Genomic DNA, 23,888 nt, shown 5'->3' on the forward strand with positions numbered 1-23,888 from the left:
TATTTTAATTTTCAGTTAATGGCGGCCATCTTAGACGCCATCTTGAAAATAACCACTTTCCCGGATACGGATTTTGGTGGATTTTTAGTATGTTATTTTTTAGATCAAATAATACCAAAAACCGTTGACAAACATTTTTGTTACAAGTTGTGGGGGTCAGAATAGAGTAAAAATGGGTGTAGAATGGCGGCCATTTTGTTTTTGCCAATTTGAGGATTTTAACTTTAAAATCAAGGTTGGCAAACAGCAAATTTGGACTCAGCGCCCTCAGATTATGTTAAAGCACTTCTCAATTCAGCATTAACACGATTTGCCTAAGGCAGTCTACTTTTCTCAAATCTGGACCAGACTATTTAGCAATCTAAACCCTTTTGAGATTTGCTATCTATCCTCACTAGGTTGAATACTAGTGCCATTCAGTGCAAAAGGCCATCGCCGCATAATTCGATCCTCCGCGCATACAGTCGACAGATTGATAAAGAAATTACCGACAACAGATTACCCTGGAAATAACATAGGTATGAAATTAAGATAGATTCCATATTTTTAAGTATTTTGGGGAATATGTCAAAATCTTTGAATTATGCCGGGTTGAATACAAATGCCCTTACGGTATTTACTTTGGGGTGAATAGATTTCGGCATTCAGTAAATCTGTTGAATAAAGCATGAAAGAACAATGTTTGGTATGTGCAAGAGGTGTATGCTAAAAGCAATGAATAAAGAGTCCGTATACAATCATGTACAGCTTTGCGTGACGATCTGACAGACTCGGGGACAGTGCATTAATTAATCATTGTCATAAAAAAAATTAATTAAAACCCCATATACATGCACATGATGTAACCAAATCATGCTGAACGAATATGGGAATATAATAATCAGAGTAGATCCTGTACATGTACATTCGTAAACTGGTGTCAAACAGCATTTTGGAATGAAAAAAATCCAGCTTTCTTAGAAAAAAGAGAAAAGGATGTCATTGACACAGTGGCGGACCGTGACCCGGAGGAGACAAAGCATCGGGGGGGGGGGGGCACAGCATTGTTCACAGACAATGCAGTGTCCCTCCCCCAATGCTTTGTCTCTTCCGGGTCACGGTCCGCTACTGCATTCACAAATAAATGTGGTTGGAATGTAAAGCAGTGGAAGATAGAGAATGTAACAGAGCAATTATCAGTTAACATTTTAATTGTACAAAATGGAAGTAAGGGCCAATGAACGGTAAAACAAGATGTAGAAACGAGCAACAAAGATCCTCAATTACATGGGAATTCGACATATTCACGTGCTGTAAATTGTAACCTATTAAAAAAACCCGAATTAATTATAATGTCATCTGAGTGCAATTAATATTTTTTGCAATACATCTGACAAAATAATCAATGAATGGTTTCATTTAAAATGGAAGAGAAAAATGTATAAAAAGCAGAGTAGACGAAACGTGTACTGTATCGGAGACGCAATTATATGAGATCCCTGTCATGCATGAATTTACGTTAAGAATAGGGCAAATATAAATGGACCCTGTGCCAAATGAGGTGGAATTTTGACTCTGAAAAGGGGAAGCCATTTTAAAATGTAACAGCTGAATAATCTCATTTGCACTGGTATAATGTAGAAATGCGCATGTAAACCAAGGATGATAGAAATATTTGCTTTTACATGATAAAAACAGGGGAACAACGTACATAACAAGGTCTCCTTTATAACAAGTGTTGGAATTCATACGACATGTAAGCCCGAGGGGGGGGCACTCAGTATATATCGTAGTGGGTATTTGCTGCATCAGAGGGAACTCCCATTTTTACACTCAAATTTCCGTTCCAAGGCATAGTATTTTTTGTCTTATTGAGAAAAAGAACAAAGTAAGCCGCTACAAAGCATAGCATTTTCTTCTTATGGAGAAAAAAAGAAGAAAGAAATTCGCTCCAAAGCTTTGCATATTTTCCGTTACACCGTTCCAGCCGAAATGATCTTCTACAATGAGCCGCAATTTTGGTGAAAAGCGGCCGCAGAGCGATGCACGTATGCATGCCCGTTCCACTTTATACGCACTCAGGCGACCCGTTCTAAGGAATGTATTCGTAAGGCAACCTGTTCTAGAAAGAAGAAAGAAAAAAAAAGATAGTCGTAGAAAATACAACATTAGCTTCCTATGTCTTCTGAGCAATATCAGTAAATGCATTCGGTGATAACAAAGTAATACTTCATTAAGAACAAAAATGCTTTATGTTAAATAAAAACTTTTTTTTCTAAATAAACATAGCAAGTTTCTTTACCAGAAATGCAGAAAAATGACATGTTGCGCATTGATATTAAAGAGACTTTCTTTTCAAGCCAATTATTTTCTTCGTTTTTCTTCCTCCTTTTTCTTTTCTTATCCCTTTCCATTTCGATATACTAATTGATATATTGTATGGGATTTAACCCCCTGCATTTCACTTCAAAGTTACCCTTTGCGCCTGGTATTCTTTTGAATGAGGGGAGCAAATAATACCAACAGGTCACGTATTATTTTCAGATATCGCTGTTGTATTGTTACAAAACAAAGCCATAGGGCCCACACCATTTTACGGGTTTTAGTATTTTTATCTTTCTAAGAAAAATCAAACAAGTATATAATGCTGAACATTTCATAGAAATCGGATGTAAAATAAAAGTGATGACATTTTAAATTTTCGCCGCGTGATTTTCTTTGTTTTTCCAAAAAGTGTTACGTGCACAACTCAGAGATGTGCAAATGGGAGAATTGATGATGTCCCTCACTCACTATTTCTTTTGTTTTGTATCGTTTGAATTATATAATATTTCAATTTTTACAGATTTGACAATAAGGACTCTCTTTTTGAACCCCCAAATGTTAAAGCAGTGATAATAAGTCATGTTCAGGAACGAATCAAACTTTGTTTCACATGACAATGGACAGAAAATAAGAATATTTCATACTTTGTGTAATGAAATACAAGGGATAGTAAGTTGATGTCATCAGTTCCATCATTTGCATACTGACCAGATGTGAATATAGCTGTTTGGCGAAATTAAGCGAAACTTTAAAATGCCATCGAAAAGTGGCTTTCTTATTTTTACATCCGATTTTGATGAAATTTTCAGTGTTATGCTTACTGGATTTTTTTCTGTTTATTCAAATCATCTTTTTGTTCCGGTGGACTCGTCCTTTTAGAATAAAAAAATCAAAATAAGCAAGTGGCAAAAGATCATCTAAACTATAGTGGATATTGAATAAAAGTGTTGATTTCCTCATTCATTAAAAAACTTGATTTTTCAAGAAGGCAAAGGGTTTGTTAATTGGGCATGTCTTTATATGAAATATGGAATAGAGCTATTGTTCAACATCATAATTGGTTGGTACTAGCGCCAAATAATATACACGCTGCGATCATTTTGTTTAAACATCGATACATGTACATCATTTTGAATTAACTTGAATCGAATTGAATTTATACTTACTTGCCAGATATATGAGAGATGACGGGAGACTGCACACGAAACCCAACGCTTGTACATCGGTTTGAAGAACCACTACCATGACAGGAATCAGAACTCCGAATGATTTGGAGATTGAGACATCGATACAGCTAAATGTAAACTGACTGAGGAGAATGGCATACCTCCATTTGTCACGTGAGTCCTGCATTTCTCTCCCCATCTTCCTTTTAAATATAAACCCAGAGCTAAGGTGAATAGAAGATAGAACATAAAAAGTATACTAGTATAGTAAATACTTTACTACTTTCGTTATCATTCTAACTCTTCTTCCTCCCACCCCTCCTTCTCCTCCTCCGCCTATTACTACTACTACTACTAATAATACTTGGCTACTGCTATTACTACTACTATTGATAATAATACTTGGCTACTGCTAATACTACTACTACTACTACTACTACTACTACTACTACTACTACTACTACTACTACTACTACTACTACTACTACTACTACTACTACTACTACTGATACTACTACTTCTACTACTGCGACTACTGCTACTACGGCTACGATTACTACTACTACTACTACTTCTAATTATGATAATAATGATAATACTTGGCCACTGCTATTACTACTACTACTACTACTACTACTACTACTAGTACACTACTACTACTAGTACTAGTACTACTCTTACTTCTACTGCTTCTACTACTAATAATAAATACTTGGCTACTGATATTACTACTACTACTACGACTACTACTACTACATCTACTGATACTACTACTATTACTACCTACTACTACTACCAACTACTACTACTACTACTGCTGCTGCTACTACTACTACTACTACTGATACTGATACTACTACTTCTACTACTACTTCTACTACTACTGCGACTACTGCTACTATGGCTACGATTACTACTACTACTATTACTACTACTACTATTACTACTACTACTTCTACTTCTACTACTACTACTACTACTACTTCTACTACCACTTCTACTACTACTACTACTGCGACTACTGCTACTATGGCTACGATTACTACTACTACTACTAATTATGATAAAATACTTGGCCACTTCTACTACTACTACTACTACTACTAAAAAATAAAACTTGGCTACTGCTATTAATATTGCTACTACTACTACTACTACTACTGATACTAGTACTGATACTACTACTACTTCTACTACTCCTACTACTACTACTACTACTACTACTACTACTACTACTAATTATAATAATAATAATAGTAATAAATGGTAATAATAATAATAATACTTGGCCACTGCTACTACTACTACTACTACTAATAATAATAATAATACTTGGCTACTGCTATTAATATTGCTACTACTACTACTACTACTACTACTACTACTACTACTACAACTACTACTACTACTACTATACTTCAACTACTATACTACTAATGTTATTACTACTACTAATACTATACTCCAACTACTATACTCCAATTACTACTAATACTATATACTACTACATATATTACTACTTGCTACTATCACAAATTCTTCTATTTGAACTCGATTGCTCACTAGCAGGTTTAAGGATCGGAACTGAATTAATGTAAACCAATAAAACGATAGGAAATAATCGAAGTTGATTCTCAAAACTCAACTTACCTATTGCTGACTTGATCAATAATGTACCAATAAAGTCTTCCACTAACACAAAACCCCTCCTTAATATTTTCACAATGTCTAGTCAAGTGAAACTAACCCTCTTTTCAATACCACATCAGCATCTCTACAAATGTTTATCCGAATACCAGTAGGTGTGCGTAGATATTGAACAACTCAGATAAGATTACATAAAGTCACACAGCCGGTACGAAAGAATATAGTATTCATGATATTTCTTCTCATTAAAACTGAATATTTGACCCGGTTTTTTAGATCGCATAACCCCCTTCATTTCCATGCTATTCATGAATGTACCATTCGGGACAATAGAATGTGATGAGCATAGATAAACACTATTTCGCAGAGCTGCGTTCAAAGCTCAATGCCTTTATTAATAGTTTGAATTGATTTATTCTCTTACATTTTTATTTGGTTTTGTTAGATGCAACACCAGTTTAAAATGGGGTTCAACCAGTCAAGATTTTAGCTTGTGTTGTAACACCTTTGTATGTTGATTATTTCCTTGTGTTTTATATGTATTTATACACTGTGAACATGCATTAATAAATAAATAAACATGCTTTTTTTATTTGATTTATTGTTTCACATTCCACAAAAACATACATCTTGAACACAATTATGAATACATGATGACAAAAAATACATAGTCGTAGTATTTAACAAGAAAATACAATTACGTGAAATATGAGGAACCTATTTAAAAGCAAAGCTTGTAGACATATAGGTTCCCAGAAGAAAATAATCAAGGATTAAAAACTCCTAACGCAATGAAGCGACATCAATAAAATGAAAATACTCAATACATTATAAAGAGATCTACAAGATAGTCACTGGAGCAAGGCGCTTAACCGCTGGCTAGCATACGATTGTAAAAGAAATGTTTACAGCCTACATTTAAAAGAATATAGAGAGAGCGCCTGAATAATATGGGTGTCTAAATTATTCCAAAAGGAAGGCCCTGTAAAAGCAAATGATTTAAGGGCAAGAACAGTGCGCACTGGGAAATGTGGAAATTGTGTACTTATCGAGTTGGGTAAGAATGGATTTCTTGATTTTGAACAAGCAAATCAGAGAATACACTTGGTAATTCCTGTTTACTTAGTTGATACATAAATATACCAACAAAATAATGATATAAATCGGTTACTTTCAATAACTTGTTTGAATAAAATAGCGGATTAGTATGAGCCAAAAAGTCAGAAGAAGAAATTATCCTCACGGCTCTTCTTTGAATTTTAAGTATGGATTCAAGTTTTGTCTTAGAGGCATTTCCCCAGGCTAAAATTCCATTATTCAGATATGGTAACAATAAAGTGGAATACAATAGTTTCAAAATGTGATGCGGAAAATGAGGCTTAAGTTTAGTTATGACTCCAACATTCTTGAGAGCAATTTACAAAGGTGATCAATGTGAACTTTCCATGATAATTTACAATCAATAAAGATACCAAGAAATTTTGTTGATTCAATTTGTTCTAAAACATTACCATTCATATAAACAAGACCTGGCAATGTGTGTAATGAGTTGCTAAAAACCATATAATGTGTCTTTTTGAAATTTAGGGATAACTTATTAGCTTGTATCCAATCACACACAGAGCAAAATTCAACATTTAGTCTTTCAAGAAGGATTTGAGGATTGCTGTGTGTAAACAATAAGCTCGTGTCATCTGCGAAAAGAAGAAACGATAATAAAGAGGATGAGCTTTGGAAATCATTGATGTATAAAATAAATAGCAATGGACCCAAAAGGGAACCCTGAGGCACGCCACATGAAATTTGCTGTATCTGAGAATCGGAGTTATTAATGACCACAAATTGAGTTATGTTTATAAGGTAACTTCTGAACCACTCCAAGGCCTTTCCACGAATCCCATAATGAGAAAGCTTGTATAAAAGTATTTCATGGTTGATCGTATCAATGGCCTTGGAGAAGTCCAGAAAAATACCAGCAACATAAGATTTGTTATCAATTGCCTTCGTAACTTTATCGATTAATAACATTATTGCATGAACTGTTGAATGCTTTTTTACGAAAGCCAAATTGTGAATTAATAAAAATATTACAATTCGTAAGAAATTTTATTGTACGAGAATACACCTTTTTTCTGAAATCTTGGAGAAAGTAGTCAGTAGTGAAATAGGGCGATAGTTACCCAATTCATCCTCTGAACCCTTTTTATGGATAGGTATAACTTTAACAACCTTCATTTTATTAGGGACAATACCACACTGTAGAGAAAGATTGCATACGTGCGTCAAGGGCATCACAATTTTATCAATAATTTTAATGAGAAAATCATAAGAAATACCATCATAACCAGAACTTTTTTTGCCGGTAGATTTTTAACTGTTTCTATAATTTCGTGCTCGGAAACGGGTGAAAAAGAATATGGTACGAGGATTACGGTTTGGCAAAATAGAATGAAAGGGTTTGTTACTATTAGGTATAGCATTAGCCAAATTTGGGCCAATGTTTACAAAGAAGGAATTGAATGCTTCGGCATCATCTGTAATTTCCTTGTTTTGGTCGAAGATCCTATTAATATTCTTTTTTGATCCTTCCTTCTTAAAAACTTGATTTATCACTTTCCAGGTTGACCTTGTATCTTTTTTATGAGTTTCAAATAAAGAGAAAAAATAGTTTCTTTTGGCTTGTCTCAGCACTGATGTTAGGGTATTTCTATAAATTGAATATTTAGATTTAGTGTCATCTGTACCTGTGGATTTATATTTATAGTATAGTTTATTTTTCTTGTTTATTGATTTAAGTAGAGACCGTGTGATCCAGGGAGAGCGTGGTACTTTTTTATAATTTGATTTTGATAATGTTCTTACTGGAAAATAATGGTCAAATAAAGGTAGAATAATATTTAGAAATTCATCATAAGCTTGGTTAGCATCAGTTGTATTTAGTACCGTGGGCCAGTCAACCTGAGACAAGCATTCTGTAAAACGTCTAGTATTTTGTTCTGACATTCTTCTTGAACCTCGAAATGTTGAATAGTTTTGTTTAGTATTAAAAATGTGGGGAGAAGAAACAAATACAGGCAAGTGATCTGTTAGATCAGATACTATTATACTCATGTCTAAATAACCGTGGATGTTTGTGAAAACATTATCAGTGAGCGTCGTAGTAACACCAAAATTATTTATTTACTCTATTATTGACAACGATTGCATAATCATCAAAATGAACAAGAGAAGTAAGTTGATCGGATAACCAGGTTTCGCATAAACCTACGACAGATATTTCTTCATTCAGTGAGTTGAGAAACAATTGTAAATGGTCAAAATTTTTACACAAGCTTCTTATATTATAATGTAGAGCTGAAAAATTTGAAGATGCTAATTTTTTACATTTTAAATCCTGAGGCAATACATAATCAGAAGATGTGTCTTTTATTGATAAGTCATTTGTATCATAAGTAAGATTTAGATCAGGCATCCTTTCATTATAAATATCCGTGACAGTTGGATTTGTACTTTGTATGTGTTCAGGACTTACATTAAGATGGGGAAGAACATTAGGCACGTCATGGATACTACTCATTAAAGAGAGCAGATGTCACGGGAAGAGAAAAAGCGCCTCTGAAAGGCAAACAGTAATTGGCATATCTTGGTGATAGTAAGAAATTCAAATCGAATTTAGATATCAAATAGAACAATAGCAGTTGGAAACGCATTGCCCGAGTGACCATTATGAACATCATGTCGATAGAATCAGACCAAACAACCAATGTGATAATGGCAACAGGAGTTACGTAATTTGTAAAAGAGTTTGTCTGCATAACGAATGAGAAGCATATTCTTTTTTCTGTAAATGTCATAACTTTTTTGTAGAATATAACAGGTTGGAATGTATGTATGTGGATCATTAAAAATGTGAAAACAAATAGCAAGATACATGCCATTGATTTAGCCAATACCACTTAACAAAAAGAGACAGAATATCATCCGGTTACATACTTGCACCGCAAGATAAAAATTATAATTTACATAAAGCTTCCACAAAAAAACAGCCTATAGCAACTTGCTTAATTCGTCTTAATGACATGCAATGCACAGTGGTAAACAAATAGAAAAACGGGAATACAATGAGTCGCATACCAACCAAGTGTTTGGATAAACTATCGATACATTAAAAAAAGAAGACATGTACATTCTATCTCAGAAGAAATGGCAGTGTTTATTTCAAGATATCACAATGTTCTAGCTTAATCTAGAAATACCGCAAAGCATGCAGAAAAATAAATGAATAAAACTTTAGAAGCTTGTATAACTGTACATAAAAATAATATGCTGCTGAGTTTTTTCCCACGCAATGGTTGTAGACTTTGCTAGTCGCAAATTGCAATAAAAACATAACAAGTGAACCCTTTTTGTTATTGCTTAAAGGTTTCTCATGAACTGTCAAAAACCCTGAACAGAAACTGTAATTTTGGCTTCCAATATATAATTTACATGTTGACTCTGTCAATTAATCTATTCTTGTTTACTACAAAATGACTAGCCATGACAATATAATTTTGTAGTTTGTCTGCTAAGAATATTAATACAAGCAAATATTCTTATTATAAAACCCTCATGGTTTACACTAAAAAATTATATTTTGCCCTTGTTTTAAAAGAAATATGCAGTAAAGATACTTGAGAAAAATTCAGTGAAGAAATACTGAGGTACTCAGTGAAATAAAAAGAAAAAAAAATCTTTTTCTGTGTTAGTATCATTGACCACACATGGTACTACTTTGGTTCTCAATTTTATATGTTTAAATTCAACTAGCTTCTGGGGAAAGAAAAAAAAAAGAATTTCCATATGAATTGAATTTAAAAACATGATTTAAGAAAAAAATAAATGTTGACTTATTGTCAAAACCCTTAACAGAAACTGCAGTTTTGACTTCCAAAATACATTTTTCATGTTGACTCTGTCAATTAATTTATTCTTATATACAAAGTGACTAGCCATGGCAAAGAAATTCTGTACTCTGTCTGCTAAGAAGATCAAAACAAGCAAATATAAACACATGCACATGATTTGTTGCACTACTTGACTATATTTTGTCCTTATTAAATACAAATATGCTGTAAATATACATGAAGAAAAACTGAGGTATTCAGTGAGATATAAAGAAAAAATCATTCGTTTTTGTGTCAGTATCATTGACCACACATGGTTATACTTTGGTTCTCAATTAGCTTTTCAGGGCATGCAAAAATGAATTTCCATATGAACTGAATTTCAAAACATGATTTCAGAAAAAATCAAATAATTTTGGCTTATTTTCAAAATCCTGAACTGTCAAAACCCTGAACAAAAAATGTAATTCGGCTTCCAATATACAATTTTAACGATGCATGACTCTGTCAATTAATAATCTTATTTGTTACAAAGTGACTAGCCGTGATATAACAATATTGTGTAATATGTCTGCTAAGGATATTAGTACAAACAAATATTCTTAATAAAAACACACATGATTTGTTTCACTACTTGTTTATATTTTGATCTTATTCGATGTAAGAATGTGCTGTAAATATACTTGAGAAAAATTCAGGGAAGAAAAAACTGAGGTATTCAGTGAAATAAGAATAATTCTGTTTCTAAGTCAGTACATGTATAATCATTGAACACACATAATATACTTTGGTTCTCAAGTTCATGTTGCATCTTAAATTAAAAAGCTCTTTGGGGCAGGCTAAAATGAATTTTAATGTGTAAAGAATAAAATAAATTTATATTGTTGATTAAAGGTAAAATACAAGAGAGATTCCTGCTGGGTAATATAATCTAATAGAAGAGCGTTTGACAATGACAAGAGCTGCTTTGGACAAGCAATAGTACATTTCTCATAGTTGGCTACTAATTTGTAGTCTAAAAAATGTTTATGCAAAAATCATCGGGTATTAATCACTGGGTTAGAAAATCTGCCAGGTATTACAGACAGCACCATTGGCTGGTTGCAGTTTCGTTTCACATTTCAAGTTATCAAAGATTTTTTCTGAGTAAAATATATTTAATTTTCATATGTCATAAAAGAAAATAAGTTGCAGATGATAGACATGACGGATGTAACAAAATTCAAGAGAAAAAGGAATCATCGAATTCGTCGACCAAGGGTCATCACTCTCCTACTCAGTATATTCATTCCATTTCGTTGAGCCCTTTTGCATCCACTTCAGGCAAACAGAGGTATTCTGAAGTACAATCTTGGTAGAAACTCCATCTTTCTTTCTCATTTTATATGCGATATTGCTAGATGGCCCTCTTGGCCTTCAATTCCGGAGAAGGTCCGTGCGAACAGAGACCCGCTGTTGGTTGGTTCCCAGAGTAGCAGCAGAAGCATCGCGATCTCGTGGTCGACGATCACCATTTTCGTAGGCCGCTAAGACTTTGTTCCTGTCAGCCATATAGACAAACTTCACTATTATCGCATTAGGTGCTTGTGGTTGATTGGTGTCGCTTACCCGAGAACGCCGTGGAAGACGTGGACGTTCACAAACGCCATATTATTGGCCTCGTCTACATCGACTCCGAGGTTGCATGACGATGGTACTGCGGACGACTTTACTCACATCTTCGTTGTTGATCTCTTGAATACCGTAGAAGAGGAGGTTTGCTCGACGATTGTAGATCTCCATACCCGTAATCTTAGACTGTAAATCTGTTAATTTTTGTTTCAAGGTCATCCTTCACTTTAGGAATTATCTCCTTTTCTATTTCCTTTACTTTTTTGAAATTGAAGGCAACCGCCCCTTCAATTTCATTAACTTTTATTCTGATAGCTGTGGTCTCTGAGAAGAGGTGATCCAACTTGTCGAATACTTTGGAAAACGAAGCCTGTATATTCCTGTCCAGCGATCCAAGGGCATCGGGATTCAAAGCACCGGTACCAGTCGCGGCGCTGCTGTCAGACATGGTTGCTTTTGAACTGGATTGAGAACGTAGTTCGTAGTGGGTCATTTTACCAAGTGCAATGCTTGAGAAAGTTGTTGGATTCCGGGAAAAATATATGGATAAATTCAATTTTAATATTACCAATGCGGACTATAGTATTTCAGGATAATGTTAATCGACAATTTTGTGCTACAAAATCATGATTTGAGCAATATGCGAAAGGAAAGTAAAAAATAAGGCAGTGCAATATTACCGGATAGCGAATTACACGTCCGTCTCCATTGCGTTCGTGGCGTAAAACAAATACAAACAAGTTGGTATTATATGCATTTTTGCAAAGGTTAACTTTGAGAGTGTGAATATTTAGAATCCAATGGATGCTACCTTGGCATCTCGAGGAATGTTATTTTTCTGACGTCATAAACCACACCAACTTTCAGTAACATTCCTCTTAAATATGAGCTTTCGATTTAGCGGAATAAACATACACATTAACTAAAATGAAAAATGAAATCCACGTAATATGAATCGCTAAATACGCATTTAAAACGAGTCCAGTGCAATTAAAGGTCATATAAGGTCATAAAAGGTCAAATTGGGTCGCAAATATGTAGTAATGCAATAAATAGTGTGGAATATATCATGTTTGGAATACAACCAAATTGGGAATTATTTATGTAGGTCTATTTTTAGCTGAAAGTTATGTTGAGGATGTGCTGATTAGTATCACTGAACAACCTGTGCGAGTTTCAGGTCACATGACCAAGGTCAAAGGTCAGTTAACTTTGGCCATGTTGGGAGTATTCATTTAATAACCATCATAACTCTAACAGTGTATGGATTTAGTTCACACAACTTAGATATGAGAGTAATCAAGTATCACTGAACATCTCAAGCGAGTTTGAAGTCACGTGACCAAAATCAAAGGTCATTCAAGGTCAATGAAATTTGGCCATTTTAGAGGTAAATATTAGACTGCTGTCATTACTTTCAAAGTTTATAGATATAGTTTATGGAATTTGGATATATAGGGATAATCAAGTATCACTGACAATTAGGTCGAATGATCAAGGTCAAATGTCATTTATTGTCAATAAACATAGTGTTGTATCATTATATGAATGATGTTTTTTTTTTAATAATTATTTCATAGTAGTTTTCAAAGTCAGCACTGCTGCTACATTGAATCGTGTGATGTAGGATAGACTGCTAGAGGCGCTTCAATTGCCTGATAAACCACACCATCCTTTTTACATAGGTCAACCTCTTAATTATGACTTATGTAGTGTACAAAATAAACGTATCATGTTTGATATCAAATTAAAGCTTATGAAAAATGGAATGTACGTTTAAAGATTAGAAAAAAATGAAGCACAATAATGTAAGGCTGACCGTTAGGTCATTTACACGCATGAAATGTTGATGATAGCTCGAGTTTCAGGACTTTATACAAAACGTTTAATTTATAATTTTGTATCAAATCAAATATGGGATCCCAAATAATCTACATCAATTGAACATTTCACACAATGTCCAGTTATATAACCTCTCACAACTACCCTCTATATACCATACCTCTTCTACCAGATGTTCATAGGATTCCCCTTCACCAACAATCTCAACTACATGGCTTTGCCACATCTGTGTTACTTCGATTCACACTTGCAGTATGAACTATGAAATACATGACTCGACGGCCGACCATCAACTGCAGTATCCCTTTAAATTTATAGAACAGGGTGACGATGTGGCTTGTATCGACTCACTATAGGAAGTTCTCTTAATTCCTTGGGAACAACCATTGTGTCAGTACGGGTATGCCCAATGTCCTGTTCCATATACTATCAGCTATCTTCTGAAGATGTAATGGCAGGAGATGCATGTATATTTTTTTTCTCTGACGACACTAACATTTCCGTTCTACTAGTGTTCTCATTTTGGGTTTACATGTCTTTTGCATAATGATGAAAATGTACTTGACATTGACAATACATTATAAAGTAATTGGCTTTGACAATACATTATTTACTGTGTATGACTTTGTCCTTGATTATAGTAAATATGTTTTTACAGAAAACTAAAAAAAAACACTGTGCAGTTTTATTTCACGTAGGAAAGTGGACGATATCATACCAAGCTTATGTTACATGTTTTGATTAAAGCTTTGTTACATTGCCTGACATCATTTGACCTACCATAATCATTAATGCACGTTAGGTGATCTTGCCATGTATTATAATCTCTTGTAACTTTTATAATTGCATATACTTGCCATAAACTTAAATTAATTGCCAACCATGATATGTTTATTCTATAAAGTGTTCCACTCCGTCACATTTATAGGCCATAGTAGTGGGCGTGGTTTATTACGTCAGAAAATAGAAAATTGCCACCAAAGGGTGAGGAGGTAGAACCCGTCACATCCTTAATATACAGACCCTCAACCAAACTTAAGCAATTCCACATTGTATGTTGCATTTATTACATTTGTGGTCCAGTTTGACCTTTTATAACCTTTAATTTTCCTTGAAAAGATTTAAATGCCCAGTGATTCATATATGTGGATTTTATTTTGAATTTAATTACAAAAAATATATGTTTATTCCGCTAGATATTTAAGAGGAATGTAAGAAAGCCTGTGTGGTTTATGTCGTCGGAAAAATAAGATTCCGCAAGATGCCAATGTAAAGCCGGTCGGATTCTTGATATGCACACCATCAACTTAACCTTTGTCAATATATTCACCTAATATCCAACTTGTTTGTATTTAAAACATTATGTTCCACATTATATGTATTACTTACATTTGCAAAGCAGTTTGACATTTTATGAACTTAAAGGGGAATCCAGCCTTAGCCATAAAATGTTGTGCTTGGAAGGAGAAAATTAAATTAAACAGAATGGTGAAAGTTTGAAAGAAATCGGACCAGCAACAAGAAAGTTATAGTCGCTTTAAAATTGAGATCACTAATACTATGTAGATTTCAAATTGGCAACTGAGTAAGTAAATTATGACAAGGGACAAGGACAACTTTCCCATAGGCCATGTACTTTATTTTCATGGATTTGTGGTTTTCTCCTAAGCACCCATTCCCCTGGGGCTGTGATCTAAATATAACCCAGGTAGTATATTGTTGTATGTCGCAATGAAAGAAAAATATAATTTGAAATAAAACTTTTGGGGAAAATGACATTTTAGCCATAATATGTATTGGAGTACATGGAAGAGTAGTCCTTGCCTTCCATCACTATGACATCCCATATGCTGCCAGTTTGAAGTCTCCATGGGTATAGTGATTACCAATATTTACATCTTTTAAAAATTCATAACTTTCTTGTTTGTCCAATATTGTTCAAACTTTCACCTATCAACTTGTCTGATTTTTCTTTTCCTTATAAAACAAGTATTTATTTGGGTTGGATTCCCCTTTAAATGACATTTAAGTGACCTATGCGTGATTTTAATGATTTTTCTTTAGCTTTAATTTGATACCAAACATGACATTTTAATTGCGTAAAATATGAAAATCATATTTAAGATATATGTGAAAAAGTGGGCGTGGCGTATGACGTCAATAAAAAAAGAAATGTCCAAGGGTGCCCAGGTGGCACCCGTCGGATTCTTGAAGTAGACACCCCATACTACAACTTCCAGCAAAAAAGTCGCAGTCATACCCGAATAAAATAATATACATATTTGTAAATTGACGCCTTCAGCCTGTGCTACAATATTGTTATGAAAGTAGCAAATATTGACGGAGCAGATGTCGGCGGAGCAGATATCGGCGGAGCAATTGTCGCGGAGCAATTTTCGGCGGAGCAGATGTCGGCGAGAAAATTTCGGCAAGCAATTATCGTATAATCGGAGCAGATGTCGTCGGAACAATTTTCAGCGGAACAGATGTCGGCAGAGCAAGTATCGGCGGAGCAAATATCAGAAGAGCAAATATATCGGCGGAGCAAATACAGTGCGTCCCAGAATAAACGAAACCGAGATTTAGCGATCATTTATCATAACTTAATCATAAATAAAATAGACAAATGACCTACCAATTTAAAGCTTAGAATCTCCTCTTTCATCTGATATTATTTAGGTTATTTCTTATTCACGCATGAGTGAGCAAAAACAATTTGAAGAAAGGATACCAAAAACTCATTTGGCGGGGGTTATCTGGGTTTCAAAAAGAAAACCACATTTCTCAAAAGTTCAATATCTGCTCTTTAATTTGGTACCAAAATTACATAAAATGGTCAAGAAATAAAAAAGTTCTGTTCATTTGAAATAAGGCTTGTATTTCCATAATTTCATGAGATAAACGTGTTTTCACCGGTTTCCCACAGAAGCTTTCGCATGGTGAACAAAAGATTTAATGCATGGCTGATCTTCAACAAAACAGAGTGTCCACAGAGTTTGAAAGCCATCCTGGAGAACCTCTTCATTTTATGAAATTATTGAAATTCAAGCCTTATTTCAAATGACCAGAACTTTGTTATTTCGTGACCATTTTCTGTAATTTAGGTATCACATTAAAGAAAAGATATTGAACTTTTCAAAAATGTGGTTTTCTTTTTGAAACCCAGATACCCCCCGCCAAATGATTTTTTGATATCCTTTCTTCAAATTGCATTTGCTCACTCATGCGTGAATGAGAAATAATCTAAGTAATATTAGATGAAAGAGGAGATTCTAAGCTTTAAATTGGTAGGTCATTTGTCTATTTTATTTATGATTAAGTAATGATAAATGATCGCTAAATCTCGGTTTCGTTTTTTCTGGGACGCACTGTATATCGGCGGAGTAAGTGTCGACGGAGCAAATATCGGCGAAGCAATTGTCCGGAGCAATTGTCGGAGGAGCAATTGTCGGCGGAGCAGATTTTTTTTTGCTTGTCATTTTTGGTCCAAATAACCATGGTTACATTAATTTTGGGGTGATAACCTTTTCTTTTTGGGGGGGGGGTTGGCAAATTTTTCAGCCCCTGGTTGTCGCTCGTTTTCAGAGCACAATAGCCCCTTGAACATGTTGAATACTGTAAGTAATCAGCCTAGATTTAGAATAATAAAGCCCACCATCAAATCAAAGCAGATGTAACGTAAATTTCAATGTATATAAATGTATTTTATTCCCGGACTTTTGATAATCGGATCAAACTTTGGGCTTCATATTCAGGCATGATATTCATGCTAATTGTAAATTCATTCCTAACTTTACGATCAGTTTTTATGAAATACATCCCGATGAGCCAGACGCCTATAATATTTACTGGCGTATTCACCTGACCCATCACCCCTTTCCATACAAAAGAGAGAATGTTTGTTTAATCATCACCCAAGGAGGAAGTTTTGTTGTTAGAAAAAATATTGCACAGAAACACAAAGGTGTCACTTCATTGTCCACAAGCTTGCTATTGTCTCATGTTTTGAATTGAAACCCGCTACCCTAGATGGTACCAGAAATACACACGAAAAAGTTAAATTATACTCTTGTTTCCAAAATCGTTTTCAATTATACCAAGTTTTAATAGTTATATAGGTCTAGTTAGAAAATTAGCAGGGGAGTAAAAAAAAATAGCCCTTAATTATGCGTCCTTTTCTTGTTTTGAACTTTTCTTAATAGCACTAAAGTGAATCATTACCATGATTTGGGATGATGAAAAAGGAATTCCTGCAAAAATGTCTGACAACGGAGAAAAGAGAAGATTGGACAATACAAACATGGTAAGTGTTGTATCTGTATGCAATCTGTTTCGTACCCAGTAAGGCATGTGTTATAGTTTTTGTGTGATTTATCGGTGATTTTATTTGAAATAGATAAATTGTTGTCTATTAACCAAAACTTGTAAGGATGCTCATAATTCTTGATCGCAAATGTGAACGCAGAGCTGACACAGAGAATCAAACTAAGGAATAATCCTTAAAAAAAACCCACACATTACCCCCCCCCCCCCACAGGACTTACGTCATCAGCGAAGCAACGATCCTGAGAGCATCTCCTCCATCGAGATAACAGGTCTGGCGTCGATGATAAGTCATAGGGGCTTGAAATCATGGGACACGACATCATCGTACAGCGTCAGTGTGGTCAACGGTAATGATGATGACGTCGATAGGGAACATGAGAAGTGCAATTCGTTGGCAAGACGACGAATTCCTCGATGGGTTTTCTGCAGTGCTCTGATTGTTACATCGCTTCTTGTTGCCTCTCTACTTGTTACTCTCTCGGGTAAATATTGTATTTCAGACATTGCAACCTGGTCATCCTAAAATTCATCACTGAGACCAATTAATTTCTAATTAAATAATAAAAAATCACCTTAAAGAAAATTCATCACTTTGGGCAGAAAATAGCAAGGAATTGATTTATGATGATTTTCTGAACTCCCCCCTCAAAGTTTCTCTATCTTTGAAATAACCCCCCCCCTGCATGGAGGATTCATGATCGCATAAGGCCCCCATCTCACTAGGATGGCGATCATGGCGACCAAGGCGACCATGGCGATCTGATTAAAATCCCGCAAAGCGTAGCAGAATCGTCCTCGAATTCTATTTTAGCCTGCGAGGCGATTGCACTACAACTCACTGCGACGGACCTGCGCTGAAGGCGATGGTAATACGCTGGTAGTACGACGCTGCCACTCTCTTGCCGCGATTTGAGGCAGATGTGATGCGCTCTTCTGCGATCAAAGCGACCGTACAACGAGGCATACGCTAATTAGGACCTCGGTACGGTGGTGCTACGGATGGAACGATTGTGTTACGTTCATGATGGGCTCTTGAAACGATTTCAAGCAATCGGCATATTGATCGCGGCACATGAGACAATTTTTCAGTCGATTGCCAACCTCCGACCAAGATGGATGTCCAGAATTTGGGTTGGACTTATACATCTATACAACAACTTCAATTAGAAGTTGAATACGAGGACCTGATACGAGGACAGTAGGAGGAGGCCCAAAAGATACTGGGTCCGATCCTGGCTGTCACTTAAGTCATAATATACAATATATATTACAATTTCACTCAAAAGATGTCGATGCCTAATAGTTAATATGAGGGATGCATCAGAATTTCATAAAAGAGCATAAAAATGTTTTATATTTTGTTTATTTTTTTCCACAAAGTTTGTCACTCAAAATTGTTAGGTAAATTCCTTTCAAATTTGCTTTCAAGAAGTAGTCTACTGATGTGAGAGCACTCATAAGGGGGGGGGGCACAATGCCAGAATCCCCTAAAGTGTGCTTTTTTCCAATCAATACATCAGTGATCGAATCATTAAATTTTAATATTGTTTACTGTCACTGTAGTTAGAATTCATTCTATTTTTAAAACATATTCAATTTATATATTTTTGCGGAGGTAACCCATTTCTTCATCAAGACATGCGAGCGTTTTTTTTTCTCTTTCAAGCTGGCTCAGCAGTTAGATTTTTATCTTCCTACTATACCTCCTCCTTTTCCTCCTCCTCCTCTACCACCACCATAACCTCTTGTTCGCTTCCTCTTGGGACCGCCGGCATAACAGATAGGGCAGCTTCCCTTTTTATGGAAGCTTAAAAGTGCCACGAGATGTTGATATAATTATCTCGGGAAGTCGACATCTTGATAGCAAAAGATAAGATGACGAGATCCCAGATCTCATCATGTCGACATCTTTTAAAGAGATGATGAGATGACAAGATCCCGATCTCATCATGTTGACATCTTGTAGAAGAGATGATGAGATGACAAGATCCCAGATCTCATCATGTTGACATCTTGTAGAAGAGATGATGAGATGACAAGATCCCGGATCTCATCTTGTCAACATCTTAAGAAGAGATGATGAGATGACAAGATCCTGGATCTCATCATGTTGACATCTTTTAGAAGAGATGATGAGATGACAAGATCCCAGATCTCATCATGTGACATCTTGTAGAAGAGATGATGAGATGACGATCCCGGATCTCATCATGTCAACATCTTTAGAAGAGATGATGAGATGACAAGATCCTGGATCTCATCATGTTGACATCTTTTAGAGAGATGATGAGATGACAAGATCCCGATCTCATCATGTTGACATCTTGTAGAAGAGACGATGAGATGACAAGATCTTGGATCTCGTCATGTCTACATCTTTAAGAAGAGATGATAAATGACATGATCATGGATCGAAGATCTTGTCATCTGATCATCTCTTCTACAAGATGTTGACATGATCAGATCCTGGATCTTGTCATGTCATCATCTCTTCTAAAAGATGACGAGATCGGGATCTTGTCATCTCATCATCTCTTCTAAAAGATGTTGAACATGATGAGATCCGGGATCTTGTCATCTCAACATCTCTTCTAAAAGATGTTGACATGATGAGATCCGGGATCGTGTGTCATCTCAACATCTCTTCTAAAAGATGTCAACATGATGAAATCCGGGATCTTGTCATCTCATCATCTCTTCCAGAAGATGTTGACATGATGAGATCTGGGATCTTGTCATCTCATCATCTCTTCTAAAAGATGTTGACATGATGAGATCCGGGATCTTGTCATCTCATCATCTCTTCTAAAAGATGTCGACATGATGAGATCTGGGATCTCGTCATCTTATCTTTTGCTATCAAGATGTCGACTTCCCGAGTAATTTTTTCAACATCTCGGTGGCACTTTTAAGCTTCCATACTTTTTGGTCCTTTTTTCTGGGAAGTATATTTGAAAACGTCGTGGTGTCGCCTCGTAATCTGTTGAAAATGTGATAATCCGCTACCATCGGCACGTTGTTTCATAGCAGCGCAGACGGTCGCTGCTCAATCGCTGGCCAGTCATCAGCGGCGCAGCAAAAGCGCAACGCGAATGCCTGCAGCGGGCTGAGAACGTGTGCCCACATGCACCCAAAGGGAAGCGTCGTGGTGGAAACGGTGTGAAGCGTGTCGAGCGCAAGGCGGTCGCCTCCTAAACGGAAGCAGCGTAGCAGAATTGTCTTGGGAACGGGCCTGAAAAACACGGGCGATCGGTGCCGCTTTTAATGCGCTTCTACCACGCTTGTGCGGTTGGAGCTTCGTTACAGCTACGAATATGTCGTTTGTAATACGCTCTTGACTCAATTATGATGCGCTTTAGCACCTCCGCGATCTCGCTACGTAAGTTTTGAACATGTCAAAATTTTGTGGCGACCAGGAAGATGGTGGCGATCCTTGCCGCTTCAGAAAAGATCAAGGTACGACGGAGAAGATTGAAAAGATCAAGCCACGTTCAAGCTACGATATACCACGCTTTGTCGATTTTTGACGATCGCAGCAGAATCGCCATCTAGTGAGATGGGGGTATTATGGAGAATTCAAGAAAATTAGAATGATGTGGTATACAAGCCATCAGCATGTCTTATCATTATTATTTTATTTAAAGGCTATTACTCAATGGTACTTATGTTTCTGAAAATATACACTTTTGATGTATTACTTTTGTTCATGAGTATTATTGATATGTTTCAGTAATACCAATGCTTGGGCTTGAAACAACAACGAAGATGACAATGACGACTCTGAACTCGACCAATACTCAAGCCCCCATTGTAACAGGTATGCGTATTGACTTAAAACCATTAGACCTTGATGCTGATTTCCATTCATGTTATTCAAATGTATCAAATAAGATGCAATCGTAGAAGTCAACATTATTTGAATCAAAATTAATGACATGATCTTGAGAGTAAAAAAGGGGAAGAAATCAAAATGCATGGTGTTATCAAATGCTAAATATATTCAGCGACTCTAAAGGGGTGGTCCGGGCTGAAAATATATCTTAATACATTAAGTAGAATTCACTGAGCAAAATGCCGAAAAATTCATCAAATTCGGATAAATAATAAAGTTATTGAAGTTTAAAGTTTAGCAATATTTTGTGAAAACAGTCATGAATATTCATTAGGTGGGCTGATGATGTCACCATTTCCATCCCCATTTCCCCCTATTTATTTAGCTATGGACACTTCCAGCCCGGACCATCCCTTTAAGAACGAATGATGATCCTTTCTTACGTGCTTTATAATAACTTAACTTATACGAACAGCTTTATGAAACTGAATCCAACGTTGTTACTTGATTTTGATAATAATTAAAGTCCTCCCAAATGTTTGAGAGGAACGAAATAATTTGGTTTAAGAAGTACATCATGACAATGTCCAATGCAGGCGGGAGTAGCTGAATCGTTGGTAGAAGCCTATATATAGGTCAAATTATTTTTTTGTTAGTGATATTCAGATTGTTTTACTGGTAAATATGCTTGTCGTGATAAGCTATGGAACAGTGTTGTGTAACTCCATATTTATTTCTTAGATGAAGAAGCAAACGCTTGTTCATCCGGCGAGTTCTGGTGTGGTGATGATGCTAACATACCCGAGTGTATCCCTGACGAATGGCGATGTGATGGAGAACCGATTGCAATACTGGACGAGATGAAAAATATTGTAAAGGTAAATTAGAACCGATTTCGTGCTTTTGCATTTCAGGCCCCAAAAGATTTTTTTTGTTTATTCATGCACCCAATAACAATTATACAGAAGGGGAATGTTTCACCAAGTTCTTCCTGTATCACAGTCAAGTCGCTCTGAGCTTGATCTCAGATACGTCTTTCTCTAGCCCCCCCCCCCCCAACACCCTTCCACATCTCTCTCCCTCTCGCTCCTTCCCCTAATTCCAACACTTTCTTTTCTGATTTCAGATTCTTCTGTGATCACCAACACGACTAAGGAGCCACGCCCATGCGTTGCATGGCAACAAACTTTCAACGAATCGTGTGGAGGGCAGAACTCATCGGCGGGATGCGTGTACATCCCCCAGTGCCATGTCGACGGTTCCCGATGGAAAAGCACCACAGTGCACGTCGGATAGACGGTCGTGTTGGTGTGTAGACCAAAACGATGGGCGTACTATAGATGGGACATTCACTGGGGTAGATGTGTTAATTGATGGAGAAGTTCTGGATTGTCCTAATTCAGATCAATAACAATGACAATATGACAAAAATGTAGACAAGTTCTTCTGACTTTACCTTGAGACCTAAAATTCATATCTCATATATCAACCATATAATTAGTGTGGTTTACCTTGAGAGACCCCCCCTCCCTGAGAGCAGAGCCCCCCCCCTCCCTGCACACAGATCTCATGATACCCCATGAGAAAAAGTTCTATGTAAAGATTACTTTCAATAAGGAATAACTTTAAAAAAATCATCCAAAATTCTCTAGTGTTGATATGTGGGTTTGCTTGGACTTCAAGCATTGTCCCCCCCCCATCCTCAATGGAGTCAGCTTTAGAGATATCAATCTCCCATTTTAGCAGGAGGGGAATTTTCATTTTAATTTTGCTTATCACTATTACATTTTACACTTGGCCTACCATTTGAAAAAGCTCTGGATTTACCACTAGTCTTGCCAAACTCCAAACTGTCCTTCTCCAGCACAATTTGATTCACTATATATTGAAATGGTAAGGAAGACATTTCTTGACCATTATACAGTGCGTATCAAAAGAACGGGACAGATCTTAAAAGTCTATGACATTTTGTTTCAAATTATGATCCCGATTATGATCTCTATATTTTGGGGTCAATACGTGCTCTGGAGTCTTATCCTTCAATTGCCATTAAAATAATTTAGTTTCGTTCATGCTTGAGCAAACACGGAATGTTTTTGTCTGGGGTAAAAAAGGAGGCTTGCGCCAAAATGGCCTAAAATGATAAATATGATGGTCGGACTTCTTGCTAATTAGCAGACTTCCTCTTAACCTTTTCATTAACTTTGCCACAATTTTCATATTATGCGGTCAAAATTCATTTCCAAATCTACTTATTTGCTTGAATATTTCTGT

The 23,888-nt window shown here is 35.9% G+C and overlaps 2 protein-coding genes across 5 annotated transcripts in view; one reads left to right on the forward strand and one right to left on the reverse strand.

Moving 5' to 3' along the window:
• LOC121424586 (monocarboxylate transporter 4-like) overlaps positions 1 to 5,332 on the reverse strand; it is a 19,278-nt gene extending 13,946 nt beyond the window's left edge. Inside the window, exons 1-2 of one of the 3 annotated variants that reach the window (XM_041620339.1) lie at positions 5,121 to 5,332; positions 3,471 to 3,694 (exon numbers count right to left, since the gene is read on the reverse strand). In XM_041620339.1, the coding sequence (XP_041476273.1) occupies positions 3,471 to 3,669 (199 nt within the window). In that variant the 5' untranslated portion in view covers positions 3,670 to 3,694; positions 5,121 to 5,332. Of the gene's footprint in view, positions 1 to 3,125; positions 3,177 to 3,470; positions 3,746 to 5,120 lie in introns of those variants that run through there. The other 2 variants (XM_041620347.1, XM_041620330.1) reach the window with 2 other exon arrangements.
• LOC121424604 lies at positions 3,566 to 23,135 on the forward strand. Of its 2 annotated transcripts, XM_041620354.1 has the most exons (6): positions 3,566 to 3,644; positions 17,659 to 17,759; positions 17,994 to 18,264; positions 21,513 to 21,599; positions 22,356 to 22,492; positions 22,741 to 23,135. In XM_041620354.1, the coding sequence occupies exons 2-6, from the start codon at positions 17,679 to 17,681 to the stop codon at positions 22,750 to 22,752; spliced, it is 588 nt and encodes a 195-aa protein (XP_041476288.1). In that variant the 5' UTR covers positions 3,566 to 3,644; positions 17,659 to 17,678; the 3' UTR covers positions 22,753 to 23,135. The 2 variants fall into 2 exon arrangements, with proteins under 2 accessions (XP_041476288.1, XP_041476287.1); XM_041620353.1 differs by lacking the exon at positions 3,566 to 3,644 and having other exon boundaries at positions 17,482 to 17,759.
• Positions 23,136 to 23,888: the final 753 nt, after the last annotated feature.

The sequence above is a fragment of the Lytechinus variegatus genome, chromosome 1 (genome assembly GCF_018143015.1).
Source record: "Lytechinus variegatus isolate NC3 chromosome 1, Lvar_3.0, whole genome shotgun sequence".
Taxonomy (NCBI): domain Eukaryota; kingdom Metazoa; phylum Echinodermata; class Echinoidea; order Temnopleuroida; family Toxopneustidae; genus Lytechinus; species Lytechinus variegatus.

Bases quoted from the DNA above. Each gene is read 5' to 3' on its own strand.
- LOC121424604 (XM_041620354.1), top strand. From the start codon at position 17,679: ATGATTTGGGATGATGAAAAAGGAATTCCTGCAAAAATGTCTGACAAC. The intron at 17,760-17,993 runs GTAAGTGTTGTA...CCCCCCCCACAG, and splicing joins GATTGGACAATACAAACATG to GACTTACGTCATCAGCGAAG. The intron at 18,265-21,512 runs GTAAATATTGTA...GATATGTTTCAG, and splicing joins TCTACTTGTTACTCTCTCGG to TAATACCAATGCTTGGGCTT.